The 14,453-nt window shown below is 41.2% G+C and overlaps 1 protein-coding gene across 1 annotated transcript in view; it reads right to left on the reverse strand.

Moving 5' to 3' along the window:
* The window catches only part of SLC16A10 (solute carrier family 16 (aromatic amino acid transporter), member 10), a 169,134-nt gene that overhangs the window by 150,685 nt on the left and 3,996 nt on the right, over positions 1-14,453 (reverse strand). The window contains exon 2 of the mRNA XM_011970650.1: positions 14,278-14,449. Within this exon, the coding sequence (XP_011826040.1) occupies positions 14,278-14,449 (172 nt within the window). The remainder of the gene's footprint in view (positions 1-14,277; positions 14,450-14,453) is intronic.

Genomic DNA, 14,453 nt, shown 5'->3' on the forward strand with positions numbered 1-14,453 from the left:
GCAGATGCCTTAAGTGATACAGAAAAATGTACCTTAAAAAATGTTTACTGAAAAACAGAAAGCAAAAGCAAATATTTACATATAAATGTATAATTCTGCCAGGCCCAATGGCTAATGCCTATAATCTCAACACTTTGGAAGGCCAAGGCAGGTGGATCATTTGAGGCCAGGAGTTTCAGACCAGCCTGGCCAACACGGCAAAACTCCGTCTCTACTAAGAATACAAAAATTAGCTGGACATGGTGGCACATTCCTGTAGTCCCAGCTACTTGGGAGGCTGAAGTGGGAGGATGGCTTGAGCCCGAGGTTGAGGTTGCAGTGAGCCGTGATTGTGCCATGGCACTCCAGCCTGAGCAACACAGCAAGACTCTGTCTCAAAAAAATAATAATTCATAATTATTTATTTGCAAATCTGAAAACCCAAACCCAAAGTTTTTGTAAGAGAATATGAACATTTAATTAGAAGCAAAACTTTATCTGAACTGACGTGAATGGTCTCTATTTAACTCACTTATCCATGTATTTTGCTGCAGAAATGTAAATGTATTTGATTATAGGGTATCTGGGACTCTTCCAGGGGTGTCAGAAAATACAGGTGTCTGTATCAGGTTACTTTTTTTTAACTCTATTTACTTCAGTAGGGAGCAGGTTACTTTTTTACAATTCAAAAAAATCTAGGCTGGGTGCAGTGGCTCAGGCCCATAATGCCAGCACTTTAGGAGGTCAAGGTGGACAGATTGCTTGAGCCCAGAATTTCAAGACCAGCCTGGGCAACAAGGCAAAACCCTGCCTCCACAAAAAGTACAAAACTTAGCTATGTGTAGTGGCATGCCCCTGTAGTCGTAGCTACTTGGGAGGCTGAGGTGGGAGGATCACCTGAGCCCAGGAGGTCAAGGCTGCAGTAAGCCATGATCCCAGCACTGCATTCCAGCCTGGGTGACAGAATGAGATCTTTTCTCAAAAAAAAAAAAAAAATTATATATATGTGTATATATATATATAGAGAGAGAGAGAGAGAGAGAGAGAGCGCGCAAGAGAGAACCCCAAGAGTTGCAGATAAACGATTACTATACTGATAGACTATCTATAATGATGATATCTATACATATATAACAACATATACATGTATGTATGTATGTATATATGCATACATGCATCAGTTATAAATTTAAGTACAAGTGTTAAAGTTTGACATTCCCTGGCTTTGTTGATAAAACTGCTTAAGGAGAGTATATTCTTTAAGGAAAGCTAACCTCCTTATAATGCCTCATCTGTGGGGGTGAGTAAAAAAAGACAACTGTAGGCCAGGCACGGTGGCTCACACCTATAATCCCAGCACTTTGGGAGGCTGAGGTGGATCATGAGGTCAAGAGATTCAGACTATCCTGGTAAACATGGTGAAACCCCATCTCTACTAAAAAGACAAAATTAACTGGGCGTGGTGGCGCATGCCTGTAATCCTAGCTACTTGGGAAGCTGAAGCAGGAGAATTGCTTGAACCCAGGAGGCGGAGGTTGCAGTGAGCTGAGATCCGGCCACTGCACTCCAGCCTGGGCGACAGCGCGAGACTCCGTCTCAAAAAAAAAAAAAAAGACAACTGTAGATAAAGCAAATCCAAATCCCCAAATAATTACAGATTCAAAACCAATAAAACCAAATGTATTATAATTTATTTTTATTTAGATTCAAGTAAACATCTATAGATAATTGCACAACATTTCTGCAGTTCAGGCTTCAGATCTATTGAGCATCATTTACAGACACACATGTATTGAAAGAAGTGATAAACTCTCATGTTTTATAAAGAATCTTCCAGGTGACCTGTAAATAGACTAATCTAGAGTTTAAATCATTAGAAAGTATTACTTTAAATGTAGTAGTTTAAATGGACATTTGAAACATAATCTTTTCTTTCCCCTGCTTTGTCTATGCTGAAAAAAAAATAATTTTTTTTTTTTGAGATGGGGTCTTGCTCTGTTGTCCAGGCTGGCAGGCAGTGGAGCTATCTTGGCTCAATGCAGCCTTGACCTCCAGGGTTCAGGTGATCCTCCCACCTCAGCCTTTTGAGTAGCTGGGACCACAGGTGCCTGCCACCATGTCCAGCTAATTTTTGTATTTTTCGTAGAGATGGGGTTTCACCATGTTGCCCAGGCTGCTCTAGAACTTCTGGGCTCAAGCAATTCATCCACCTCGGCCTCCCAAAGTGATGGGATTATAGGCATGAGTCACTCCGCCCAGCCTTAATCTTTTTTTTTTTGTATTTTTTAGTAGAGACGGGGTTTCACCGTGTTCACCATGATGGTCTTGATCTCCTGACCTCGTGATCCGCCCGTCTTGGCCTCCCAAAGTGCTGGGATTACAGGCTTGAGCCACCACACCTGGCTGCCTTAATCATTTTTAATGCAGGTAAAAACCCTCTGAGATTCTGGCCAGCAACAAAATGTGGCAAAAATAGTGTATTTGTCCTCCCCTCTCCATACAAAATAGGATTTTTAGATTAGAAACTATTTATCAGCCGAACATGGTGGCTCACACCTATAATCCCAACACTCTGGGAGGCCAAGGCAGGAGGATTGCTTGAGCCCAGGAGTTCAAGACCAGCCTGGGCAACATGGTGAGACCCCATCTCTACAAAAAAACTTCAAAAATTAGCCAGGTATAGTGGCACACGCCTGTGGTCCCAGCTACTCAGGAGGCTGAGGCAAGAAAATCGCTTGAGCCCAGGTCGAGGCTGCAGTGAGCTGTATTCACACCCCTACGCTTCAGCCTGGACAGCAGAGCAGGACCCTGTCTCAAAAATAAATAAATACATTCATACAAATTATTTATCAACTCTAGATTTAATGTTTCCTATATAATTATGCATAAAAATACAAATATAAGTCTATTATCTCCTCTGACCCTTCTTTATGCCTCACCAGCTCCCCTGCCCTGCCCCTGTAAAAAATGAACAAAAAATGTGTAGTCACTGGCTGAGGCTCAGGTGTTACTACTACATTACAGAGCTCTTAACAATTGTGCATCCGATATTAAATCTTTGTTTTGAACCAACATCAAAATACGGCCAAAGGATCTGATCTTATTAAAAATCAGGTCCTTTTTTCAGTTTGAGCCTATTCCACAAGTAACATTTTTCTCTGAGTAGAAGGAGACAAAACATAACACCTACAACTAAAACTCCATGTATTTATCATTTAAAAAAAAACTTACTTTTAGGGGACGAGTACTTACAGTCAATAACTACATGGTTAGGGGTCCTCCTGTCAAAGTTTGAGTGCTACATTACTACAGGACAACAATGACAACTTCTTACCCCATTCACACTACAACATCAATTAACTTTGTGGAATGTCATTGTTTAAACAACCATTGACAAATGTAAATCCTTTGAGATGCTGCCATTTGAAGTTGCAACATAAAGGCAAAACTAATAAAAAGGATAATTAGTAAGATGAAAAGGTTTTTATTAATAAAAACAGTCTCCAGACTAACCTACTTGACTTGACATTAATACTTATCTACACAGAAAAGTCAATAAATATCACCATTTAACGAATAGGCAGTTTTCTATTTTTATAATATTAAAACACATCTCACAATTGGTCTTGCATCCAATCTAAATGCAACACGAATATAAATTTTGACTTTCTGAACACAGGCAGAACACTGCTGATACAATTTACTCTTTTTAAAAGTTTTACTACACTTTTTAATGTTAATTTTATTTTAATTAAAAGTAGAGACGGGGTCTCACCATGTTGCCCAGGCTGTTCTTGAACTTCTGGACTCACGCTATCCCTCCACCTAGGGTTTTCTGTTTTATTGTGAGATGGAATTTCACTCTTGTTGCCCAGCTTGGAGTGCAACGGCACGATCTTGGCTCACCACAACCTCTACCTCCCGGATTCAAGCAGTTCTCCTGCCTCAGCTTCCAGGTAGCTGAGATTACAGGCATGCGCCACCACGCCCGGCTAATTTTGTATTTTTAGTAGAGACAGGGTTTCTCCATGTTGGTCAGGCTGGTCTCTAACTCCGGACCTCAAGTGATCCACCCACCTCAGCTTCCCAAAGTGCTAAGATTACAGGCATGAGCCACAGCACCCGGCCTCCATCTAGGGTATTCAAAGTGCTGGGATTACAGGCAAGAGCCACCCCGCCCAGCTGCAATTTACTCTTTAGCAAAAACTAGGTACTAGCTAAACTGCAAACCAATGCACCTTTCCCTAGGTACAATGGACTTTCATCCATTAATTGAATCACTGACCTTTCATTTAGACTTAACTATCTGAAGCATACCTTTAATTGAATTTAAAACTCCTTAGTGAGTAATTCTTAAGTGGGGGCACTGGAGGAGAAAAGCAGCACAGCTCCCCTCACTCACTAAGAGGCATAGATCAGAAGTTCTAGAGGGGTACATTTACTAATTTTTTAAAAGCACACATTCAATATTATAATTCTGTATTTAAAGAACAAGAAAATAATTCTAATTATATCCATAACATAACTAAAAGTAAAGCTTGACCGGGCATGGTGGCTCATGCCTGTAATCCCAGCACTTTGGGAGGCCGAGGTAGGTGGATCACCTGAGGTTAGGAGTTCGAGATCAGCCTGACCAACATGGCGAAAGCCCACCTCTACTAAAAATACAAAAAAATTAGCCAGGTGTGGTGGCACGCGCCTGTAGTCCCAGCTACTCTAGAGGCTGGGGCACAAAAATCGCTTGAACCCAGGCAGCGGAGCTTACAGTGAGTCAAGATCACGCCACTGCACTACAGCCTGGGCGACAGAGCAAGACTCCATCTCAAAAAAAAATAAATAAATAAATAAAAATTTTAAAAATAAAAGTAAAGCTTGACAAAATTTTGGCTGATGGATACAGAGTATGACACTGTCTTCTGCCACTCACAAGGAAAGGCAAACTACACTTGGATGTGTGCAACATAATTCTGAAGTACCGCGAGATTTTTAGTTTATCAAGAGGGGACAAAGGGAGTTACAAACACTGTTTTGGGGCCAGGCACAATGGCTCAAGCCTGTATTCCCAACACTTTGGGAGCCTGAGGTTGGAGGATCACTTGAGCTCAGGCGTTCAAAACCAGCTTGGGCAATATAGGGAGAGCCCGCCTCTACAAAACAATTTTTAAAAATTAGCCAGGTGTGGTGGTATATGCCTGTAATCCCAGCTATTCAGTAGGCTGGGGCAGGAGGACTCCTTGAGCCTAAGAGGTTGATGTTATGGTGAGCCATGATCACATCACTGACTGCACTCCAGAAAGAAAAGGCTTCCATGTACATTATTTTTTAGAGTAGCCTTGTGGTATGTCATTACCTCCATGTATAATAAGAAAGTTGCAACTTGCACAGTATTAGGATTGATATCAGTATTTACTTTCATTAAGTTGAACTTAAGAGCAGATTTTTGGCTAGAAAAAAAATTGTACTCCTGCCCCAGCCTCCTGAATAACTAGGATTACAAGCACATACCACCATACCTGGCTAATTTTTAAAAATTTTTTTGTAGAGGTGGGGTCTCCCTATATTGCCCAAGCTGGTTTCAAATGCCTCAGCACATCACTGAGCAACAGAACAAGACCTTGTCTCTTAAAAAAAAAAAAGAAAAGAAAGAAAAAAGAAACACTGCTTTGGTCCACAAAGGAAACATTGCTTTGGTCCATATACAGTATTTCTAATATGTATTTCATACTTATGCCCATGATTAAAAATTAGTGAAATGAAAAAAGACTTCTTCCTTGAGAATAAGGCAAGCCATTTCTTCGTCGACTTTTTTTTAGTTCCTATATGCAAGGTGAGGAGTTACACTTGCTGTTAAAGAAGGCACATTAACAAAGAGGTATGATCACACACATTTGGCATGTACGTTTGAAAGCACTGCTTTCCTCCATTCCTCCAGCCATTGATAGGCTATCTCTCTCATGTGGTGGGTCTGCGCAGTTCCCAGGTGTGCTGGAGTCTCCTGTTCTGAATCTCTGCCAATAAAAACATCCACAGTCCCTGCGTGGGTGGCACCAGGCAAGGCAGGTGCTCAGAACTGTGGTGAGCTGACTGTTCAAGTTATGTTTAGGGTTTAGCTTGTTTTTGTTAAGGTTTGCTTGTTTAATTTGAATGTAAGACCAGTTTCTAGCTAGGTGGTGATGACTCTGGAATTCTTTTCCAAAAATGACATCACAGCATTTCTGATGACTTAAGTAGGAGACACTATTGAGAGAATATTCTAAAGAACATGCAAGTAAATATGTAGTAAATAGTTTCTGGTTGGGGACAGGGGTAGGATTTTACTTTCAGGACAACTTTGACATAAGTACAATCTTTTTCCAGCCAAAAAGCTGCTCTTAAGTTCAACTTAATGAAAGTAAATACTGATATCAATCCTAATACTGTGCAAGTTGCAACTTTCTTATCTACACATGGAGGTAATGACACACCACAAGGCTACTCTAAAAAATAATGTACATGAAAGCCTTTTCTTTCTGGTAACGGAATGTATTACTCCATTTTCATACTGTTATGAAGAAATATCTGAGGCTGGGTAATTTATAAAGAAAAAGAGGTTTAATGGACTCAGTTCCACATGGCTAGGGAGGCCTCACAATCATGGTGGAAGGTGAAAGAGGAGCAAAGGTATGTCTTACATGGCAACAGGCAACAGAAAGTGTGCAGAGGAACTGCCCTTTATAAACCATCAGATCTCATGAGACTTATTAACCATCACAAGAACAGCACGGGAAAACCTGCCCCCATGATTCAATTACCTCCCACTGGGTAACTACCTCCCTCCCATGACGTGTAGATTATGGGAGCTACAATTCAAGATGAGATTTAGGTGGGAATACAGTCAAACCATATCAGGGAATATAAAAATTGCCACTTTAACAAATACAGATCATCTTTAAAATGGCTTTCACGGACTGCTTTATTAGAATAGGTTGAAATCAGGTTCTCTGTCTACCACTTTAAACATAATTTGTAACTTATTTGAATTCATTCTCAAAACTCCAAAATGTAGCTACCCCCAATATTCCAAGAGCATCAAATACGTAACAATTGCATAAAATAACTATTTGTGTCCCAGGATTGTGACAAAAGAATAAAATGGCCAACCCTTTCATCAAAATCTCACAAGGACCAACTATCGCACTGAAAACAGGAGTGGCACACACAAAGGCACAGAGGCAAAAAGCAGCAAGACAAATTTGGGCCAGTATAACACCTACAGGTTGGCTAGAACACAAAAACCAATAAGGGAGAGAGGCAGGGGCAAGGCTAGAGTGCCAGGCAAGGGCCAGAACTTGCAGGCCTTCAGAGTAGGGAGTTTGACGTTTTCCTAAAAGTAATGAGTGTCACTGGGCATTTAAACGGAAAAATCATATGGTCCAGCCTTTTAGAAAAATCACCCAGATGTACAACTGAGGACAAGCAATCCTGTTAAGGGGTTATGACTAATTGTGGCCAACAGTAATGAAGGTGGCCAGGCACAGTAGTTCAAGCCTGTTAGTCCCAATACTTTGGGAGGCTGAGGCAGGAGGGTCACTTGAGGCCAGGAGTTTAAGACAAGCCTGAGCAAAATAGCAAGATGCTATCTCCACAAAAAAAAAATGTTTTTAATTAGCCAGGCATGGTGGCACGTGCCTGGTGTTGCAGCTACTCAAGAAGCTGAGATAGGAGGACTGCTTGAGCCTAAAAGTGAGGCTGCAGTGAGCTATGATCACACCACTGCACTCCAGCCTGGGGAACACAGTGAGACCCTATCTCAAAAAATAAAATAAAAAGTAATTGAAGGCATGAATTAAGACACAGCAGTGAAAGAAAAGGGGAACTGATTTATGAGGCATTAAGAAGGTAAACACAAAAAAACTCTGATTAACAAAACAGGTAAGGAAGGAAGAGAAATAAGAAGTTAAGATACATTCCAGGTTTCTGAGTTAAACAACCAGAGGTATCATGTACTGAGAATTGAGAAGGAGGAATATGGATTCAGAAGAATGCTGACAAATGAGCTGTCATTTTTGGTAGTAAGGAAAGGTTGTATGGAGTGGCTGAAAAATACGTTCACGTTAGTTTAGTATGATGTACCTGTGTACCCAAATGGAACTGTCCAGAAATAGTAAATAAGGGTCTTGAACACAGAGATGAGATTTGAAAATAACAGCCCCAAGACAGTGGATGGAAGAAGGTAGGAAAGTGAAGCAAGTACATAGCCAGGGACTGAGCCTCAAGGAACTGTGACAAAAAGATGTAGCAAATCACATCAAGAGCAGAGTACAATTTATTCTAAAAGACACCTCAAAATCACTCCTGAAAAAATTTGTTATGCTTTTCATTTTGGCTAATTGGGTTCCTTCAGCAGTTAATTTTATTGATAAAATTCCATGAAAAAACACCACAGGAACCTCACATTGTTGTATTTAATTAGAATTCACTATATACGCTATTCAGTCTTGCACTGAATCCAGAAACATTCTGGAAATGAAGTATGAAATGCCCACATCATACTCGCTATTATTCCAAAATTCTAGAACCATTTTTATAAACTTCTCACTTATTTTAGCAGGTAGTTTAGATTGGTTTATTGCCATAAGTGAGTTCTCTTAGCTTTTCTACCTCTCTTCCAGTGTAAATCACAATCAGGTATTTTTCTTGTATTGAAAGATGTGTAAGACCATGAACCAGATTATTTGTTCACTGTAACTAGCTCAACAAAACACTGTGACTAAAAACTTTTCTAAGATACAGAAATGGCTAGCTATGCAGGCCGCTTTTCCTACCAAACAAAACAATATCTCTTTAACATAAAGGCAAAACATAGCAGTTAACTTCTGAACGATAGCCAAAATTTCCTATAATCTAGGTGTCATATACAACTGTACGATGTGGATATCAGTATAACTGCAAATGTGAAAACATGGTGGGGAGGGAACAACCTCTGAGGAAGCACGAACTGACTTGAAGCTTCAGAGGGGCTAGCAAGATACAGGGAGAGATGCCGCAAGATTCATTCATCCCTAAATGCTACTGAAAATCCTACTTTGCGATTGTAACTACCTAAAAAGAAATCCGTCTCCATACAGGGAGTGCAGAGTTGCATTAAAGATTACAGCCAGAAAGCCTCCCTTTCAGGACCTTTTTGATAATCTACTTTCAAACCACTGAATTGTTGATGTTTTGATTTACACTTTTTTATTTATTTACTTTTTGGAGACAGAGTTTCTCTCCTGATACCCAGGCAGGAGTGAAATGGCACAATCTCAAAACAAAACAAACAAACAAAAAACCCTAGGCTCTTCATTAGTTCCATGGGTTTTCCAGTATCTAACAGAGTTAAAACAAAGCTGCATTTTCTTTTTTCCTTTTCTTTTTTTTGAGACGGAGTTTCGCTCTTGTTGCCCAGGCTGCAGTACAGTGGCGCCATCTCAGCTCACTACAACCTCTGCCTCCCAGGTTCAAGCGATTCTCCTGCCTCAGCCTCCTGAGTAGCTGGGATTACAGGCATCCGCCACCATGCCCAGCCAATTTTTTGTATTTTTAGTAGAAACGGGGTTTCACCATGTTGGCCAGGCTGGTCTCGAACTCCTGACCTCAGGTGATCCATCTGCCTCAGCCTCCCAAAGTGCTGGGATTACAGACGTGAGCCACTGCGCCCAGCCCAAAATTACACTTTCTAAGGAAAAACAATGTTCCACTTAATTGTATTTCCTTTTATTCTTCCCCAAAGCATTTGATTCCTCTTACCTAGGCAAGAAGCATGCACATGTGAACGGGTAAAAATTCAAGTAAAAAGAGACAACTCATGCCTGTAATCCCAGCACTTTGGGAGGCCAAGGCAGGCGGATGACGAGGTCAGGAGTTTGAGACCAGCCTGACCGATGTGGTGAAACCCCGTCTCTACTAAAAGTACAAAAATTAGCCAAGTGTGGTGGCACGCACCTGTAGTCCCAGCTACTCAGAAGGCTGAGGCAGAAGAATTGCTTGAATCCGGGAGACTGTGGTTGCAGTGAGCCGAGATGGCGCCACTGTACCCCAGCCTGGGCAACAGAGCGAGAGTCTGTCTCAAAAAAAAAAAAAAAAGAGACAACTCAAGTTCAGCTTGCTCCCTCAGACACAGCAGGATGTGAGACACTCCTCTGAGTGCCATGTCATCGGCAGCTTGCTGGGCACCATAATGGGACTGTGATGCCGTCAGCATTTTTCAATAGTTGTACTGCCCAACTTGGAGTCGGCTTACTTCCCCTTTCCAAAGTCTTAATTTCACCAAGTGAGATTTATAACCATAGAGAAAGCGGCATCAAATGCCTTCCCCACCCCCACCACCTGTTGAAATGACCTTAGAATTTCAGCGTTTTATAATAAAATTGAGTCCTGTTATATTGAAAATCCTTCAGGGAAATATTCTATTACTTCTGGTCTGTTATTAATTTGTATCCCACAACAGATCCTAAGCTACTTGGAAACAGCTGACATTTCCTCTCTCAGTCATTATCTCCAGTGCCCAGGACAGAGCCCAAAACAGAGCGTGTTAGATAACTTGGTAAACATCTGTAGAAAGAGAATTAACAGTAAGATGTGTAAACTCACTTATACTTAGTGTGAATGAACTTCTTCAGGCCCTTTCCTGAGAAATTTTGGGTACATTATCCATTGCGTGGGAAGAGTTAACAGACCCCTGAAGAGAAGTGAGCCTAAGAAAGGCTCCTCCTCAGTTCTGCCTGGAAACATTGTCCTGCTGTGGATCAATCTAAAAGAGAATGGTTCTCCAAAGGAAACCCCAGACTTTTGCTTGAACAGCATATGGAAGTATCTTGTTCCTCTATGGAAGTCTCTCTACACTTCAGAAACATAGTTCAAGATATTAATAATTTGCAATTGTTTATTCACCACAAAGTAAGACCAAGAAACAAGGACCCTTCTTTCTAATCCCAGAACGTGTGATAGAGCACTCCACCAATCACTAACACTTAAATTAATCAACAACATAAAGAACATCGTATTTGCAGAATGTTATCTAGTCAATGCAATATGTTGAATGATTAAAACCCAACTCCTGGTGCTTGCTTCAGCAGCACTTTGAACAACAATTTACTAAAATTGGAATGACACAGAGAAGATTAGCGTGACCCCTGCACAAGGATGACATGCAAATTCATGGAGTATTCCGTATTTTAAATAAATAAATAATTAAAATAAAAATCCTAGCTCTTAGAGTCAGATAAGCCTGGGGTTGAATTCTGGCTCCACTTCTTACTTAAACTCTGTAAGCCTGAGTTCCCAAATCTGAAAAGGAAGATATTAACAAAGTCTATCAGAGAATTGTAGTAAGGTTTAAATAGGAACGCATTTAAAGTGCTTAGCCACAGGAAAGTACTGAAGAAATGTGCACCATCATTTGGAGACCTAGATTCCATTCCACCACCACCTCCCTGTATATCCTTAGGCTAATCACTTGCTGTAAAGAAGCTAATGGAAACAAGGAGACAGAACTAGCTGTACTCTAACACCAGCATTATCAATCATGAGTACGGTAATAGGAAATAGACCAAAACTTTGAAAAATAAAAGGCTTAAACAAATTCCAGATATTTCTTGGCATGTATTTGAAGCTTGCATATGCTTGATCACAGATGACTCAGCATTCGAATATCAAAGTGAAAAAGCGTGAACAATCAAACTTCAAAGCAGATATTCTCAAATAGTGCCTGTGGTAGATGAGGGACTTTATGAAACACCTTTGTGTGTGTCTGTGCACTGAGGGAAAGAGAAAGGGGTAGGGGACAGGGGAAGAGAGAGAGATCTCAACAATAACTGGCTTAAAGACTATCTTGTAATCATTTTTTCAGCACTAAGTTTAAATCTGTTTTCTTCCTCAGCCCTTAACATCTATCAGTCATATATGTATTACCTAGCACCCAAGTAATGGCCATTGTTCAATCTAGATGCTGTGTTATACGGGACCATTACAAGTGCAGAGGGCCCTTCTGTAGGAATCAGACAAAGGGCACCCAGAGCCCAGGCTGGTTTTCAGTCCCCACTTAGTTTGGCACCCTTGTGCAATGGCACAACCAGATGTAGATATACAGCAGTCAGGCAGAGAAGCACAAAGATCTTCACACATTTAACTAGCATACCTGTACAACTGATTGTATGATATATACCCATGCATACACAAACAAGACTATAAGAATTGTCAAAGACTGAACTGAATAAAAAGAAGATATTCATCAAAATGGAAAACACAAAGTTTCACAGAGTGCAAAAGAAAAACCAGGTTCCTTCCCTCACTTTCAGCTACCCAGTATTGGGATATTGTAGCCAATTGGAACTTTGGGGACAAGTAGTAGGTAGAGACTTTGACACTGCAAAATTCTGATCCCTGGCAAAGCTATGGTCTCTCTCTGGCAATTACTCACCCTCTCTCAAAAAAAAAAAAAAAAAAAAAAAACACTCACAGACACCAAAGGATCTACTTAACTGAATTTGCAAAAATGATGATAAACAAACGACTGCTGTTGTCTTGACGGCATTAAAAATCTGTAATCCCAGGCAGGAATATGGTAAATGTTGGAACTAGTCTTTAAATGTTAACTCTGTCAATTCTGCCTTCTTTTGGGGGCTTTTCTCTCTGACACCCAATACTCACATAGAAAAGACACCAAACTACTTTTGTTTACTATTATATATGCATATCTCCCCTGCTAAACTTTACCATGATTACCTCCCTTAAATGGTTAAGTACATGTTACTACATTTTTAACACTTTTTGTACCTAGCCCATTGACCTGCATACCACAGCAGTTTCAATAGCTATTTAAAGAACAGAAATTCCAGGTTAAATATGGTACCGTATTCACATGCATAAAGAGACAGTACACAGGAATATTCATTGCAGCATTGTTTAGAATGAGTTTGGAAACAATCTAAATGCCTATCAAAGGGAGAAGGCATAGAGTATAATACAGTCAAACAATGCAAACCATGTAAGTTAAAATGGAAAGAATTTGAGTTATCAGTTCACACTGAGGTATTATGTAGATAAGTCACAAACATGATGCGGAATGGAAGAAAAGTAAGTTGCAGAATGATGCAAATAGTATAATAGTATTTATATATGGTTTTAAAACTCTCAACATAACCCAGCATTACTTTTGTCTTAGAATTTATTACAGTCTTGCCCATTTCTTATATGCATACTTAAAGACCTAAGGAATATTCGCTCTAAAAATAACAGAAAATCAAGGTTAAAAAAAAAAACAGACTATTAATCATGTAAAGTTGCCCCAAATGTCGGGGAGGGAGGTTGACTCAGTAATGGAAATCACTTAGCCCTTGAAGTCAGTTGATATGTGTTTTATTGCCATTCTACTACCTACCAGAACACTTTCACTGAGCTACAGTTTTCTCATCTAAATGGGATTGACCGTGCTCACCTTGCAGGATAAAGTGAAATAATTTATGTTAAAGTGTCATGCAGAAGGTCTTAGACTTGTTTTTTGCCTAATCAGCCAAAAAGTCATAATAATGCTCTACAGGGAGAAAATGCTGAATCTGCACCATTTGTATCTAATTTACTATATGGTTAAAAAAAAGTCAAAAAACACAACAGGAAGAGGGAAGAAGCAACCCCTCACCTTCCTCATCCCAGTCCCTAATCCGGCTGCCTCCCATGTTTTCTACATTTAGCCTAGAGGGCAAAAAAAGGGTGGGCGGGGGGCGGGAAGGTACGGAACCCTGACTCTTGCAGGGCCCCCTTCGGAACTCCAGTGACCTTCGTACAAATCTCTTTCATTCCTCCAAACTCCACCTCCCGCCCCGCCAACATACGCACACCCCTCTGCGGCCCAGGAAGGCAGATGAAGAACTACACAACTGGCATAGTCACGAAAGAGACCACAAAAATGACAGGGCGATGTGTGGGGTTGAAGGTTCTGGGGTTCTGTTTGTTTTCAAACATTAAAAGGAAGGAATCCTGTGAACTGTTAGTGTCTACTCTGCCGAGGGGAAAGGAGGACGATCTCGGCAAGTAAGTTCTGCAACCTGCTTGCAAACACACAGCTCTGCAGCTGGATTCCACATAAAGACAGGCACCCCGAGGCCCCAGAAGCGGCAGGCTCTGTCTGCAACTCGACAGACCCCCCCTCCGCGCTCGCACCCTCTGGCACGAGGACCCACCGACATGCACACTCGGAGGCAGACACAGCCCACACGCGGGATGCGCTCGGGGGCCCCATGCGGGTCCCCCAGGCTGGTCTTGGCGGGCGCCGCGCCTCACCTGTCTTAAAGACCATCTTGTCATCGTCTTTGGAGCCGAAGGTTTTCAGCATGGACACGAAGAGCACCCCGCAAGCGTTCTGGATGCCGAACACCGACCCGTTGCACCACATGGCCGCCAGCATCACCAGCCAGCCCCAGCCGCCCTCGGGGGGCTCAGGAGGCTCATGGGGCTCC

Source organism: Mandrillus leucophaeus, unplaced genomic scaffold (assembly GCF_000951045.1).
Source record: "Mandrillus leucophaeus isolate KB7577 unplaced genomic scaffold, Mleu.le_1.0 Scaffold96, whole genome shotgun sequence".
NCBI classification, from domain to species: domain Eukaryota; kingdom Metazoa; phylum Chordata; class Mammalia; order Primates; family Cercopithecidae; genus Mandrillus; species Mandrillus leucophaeus.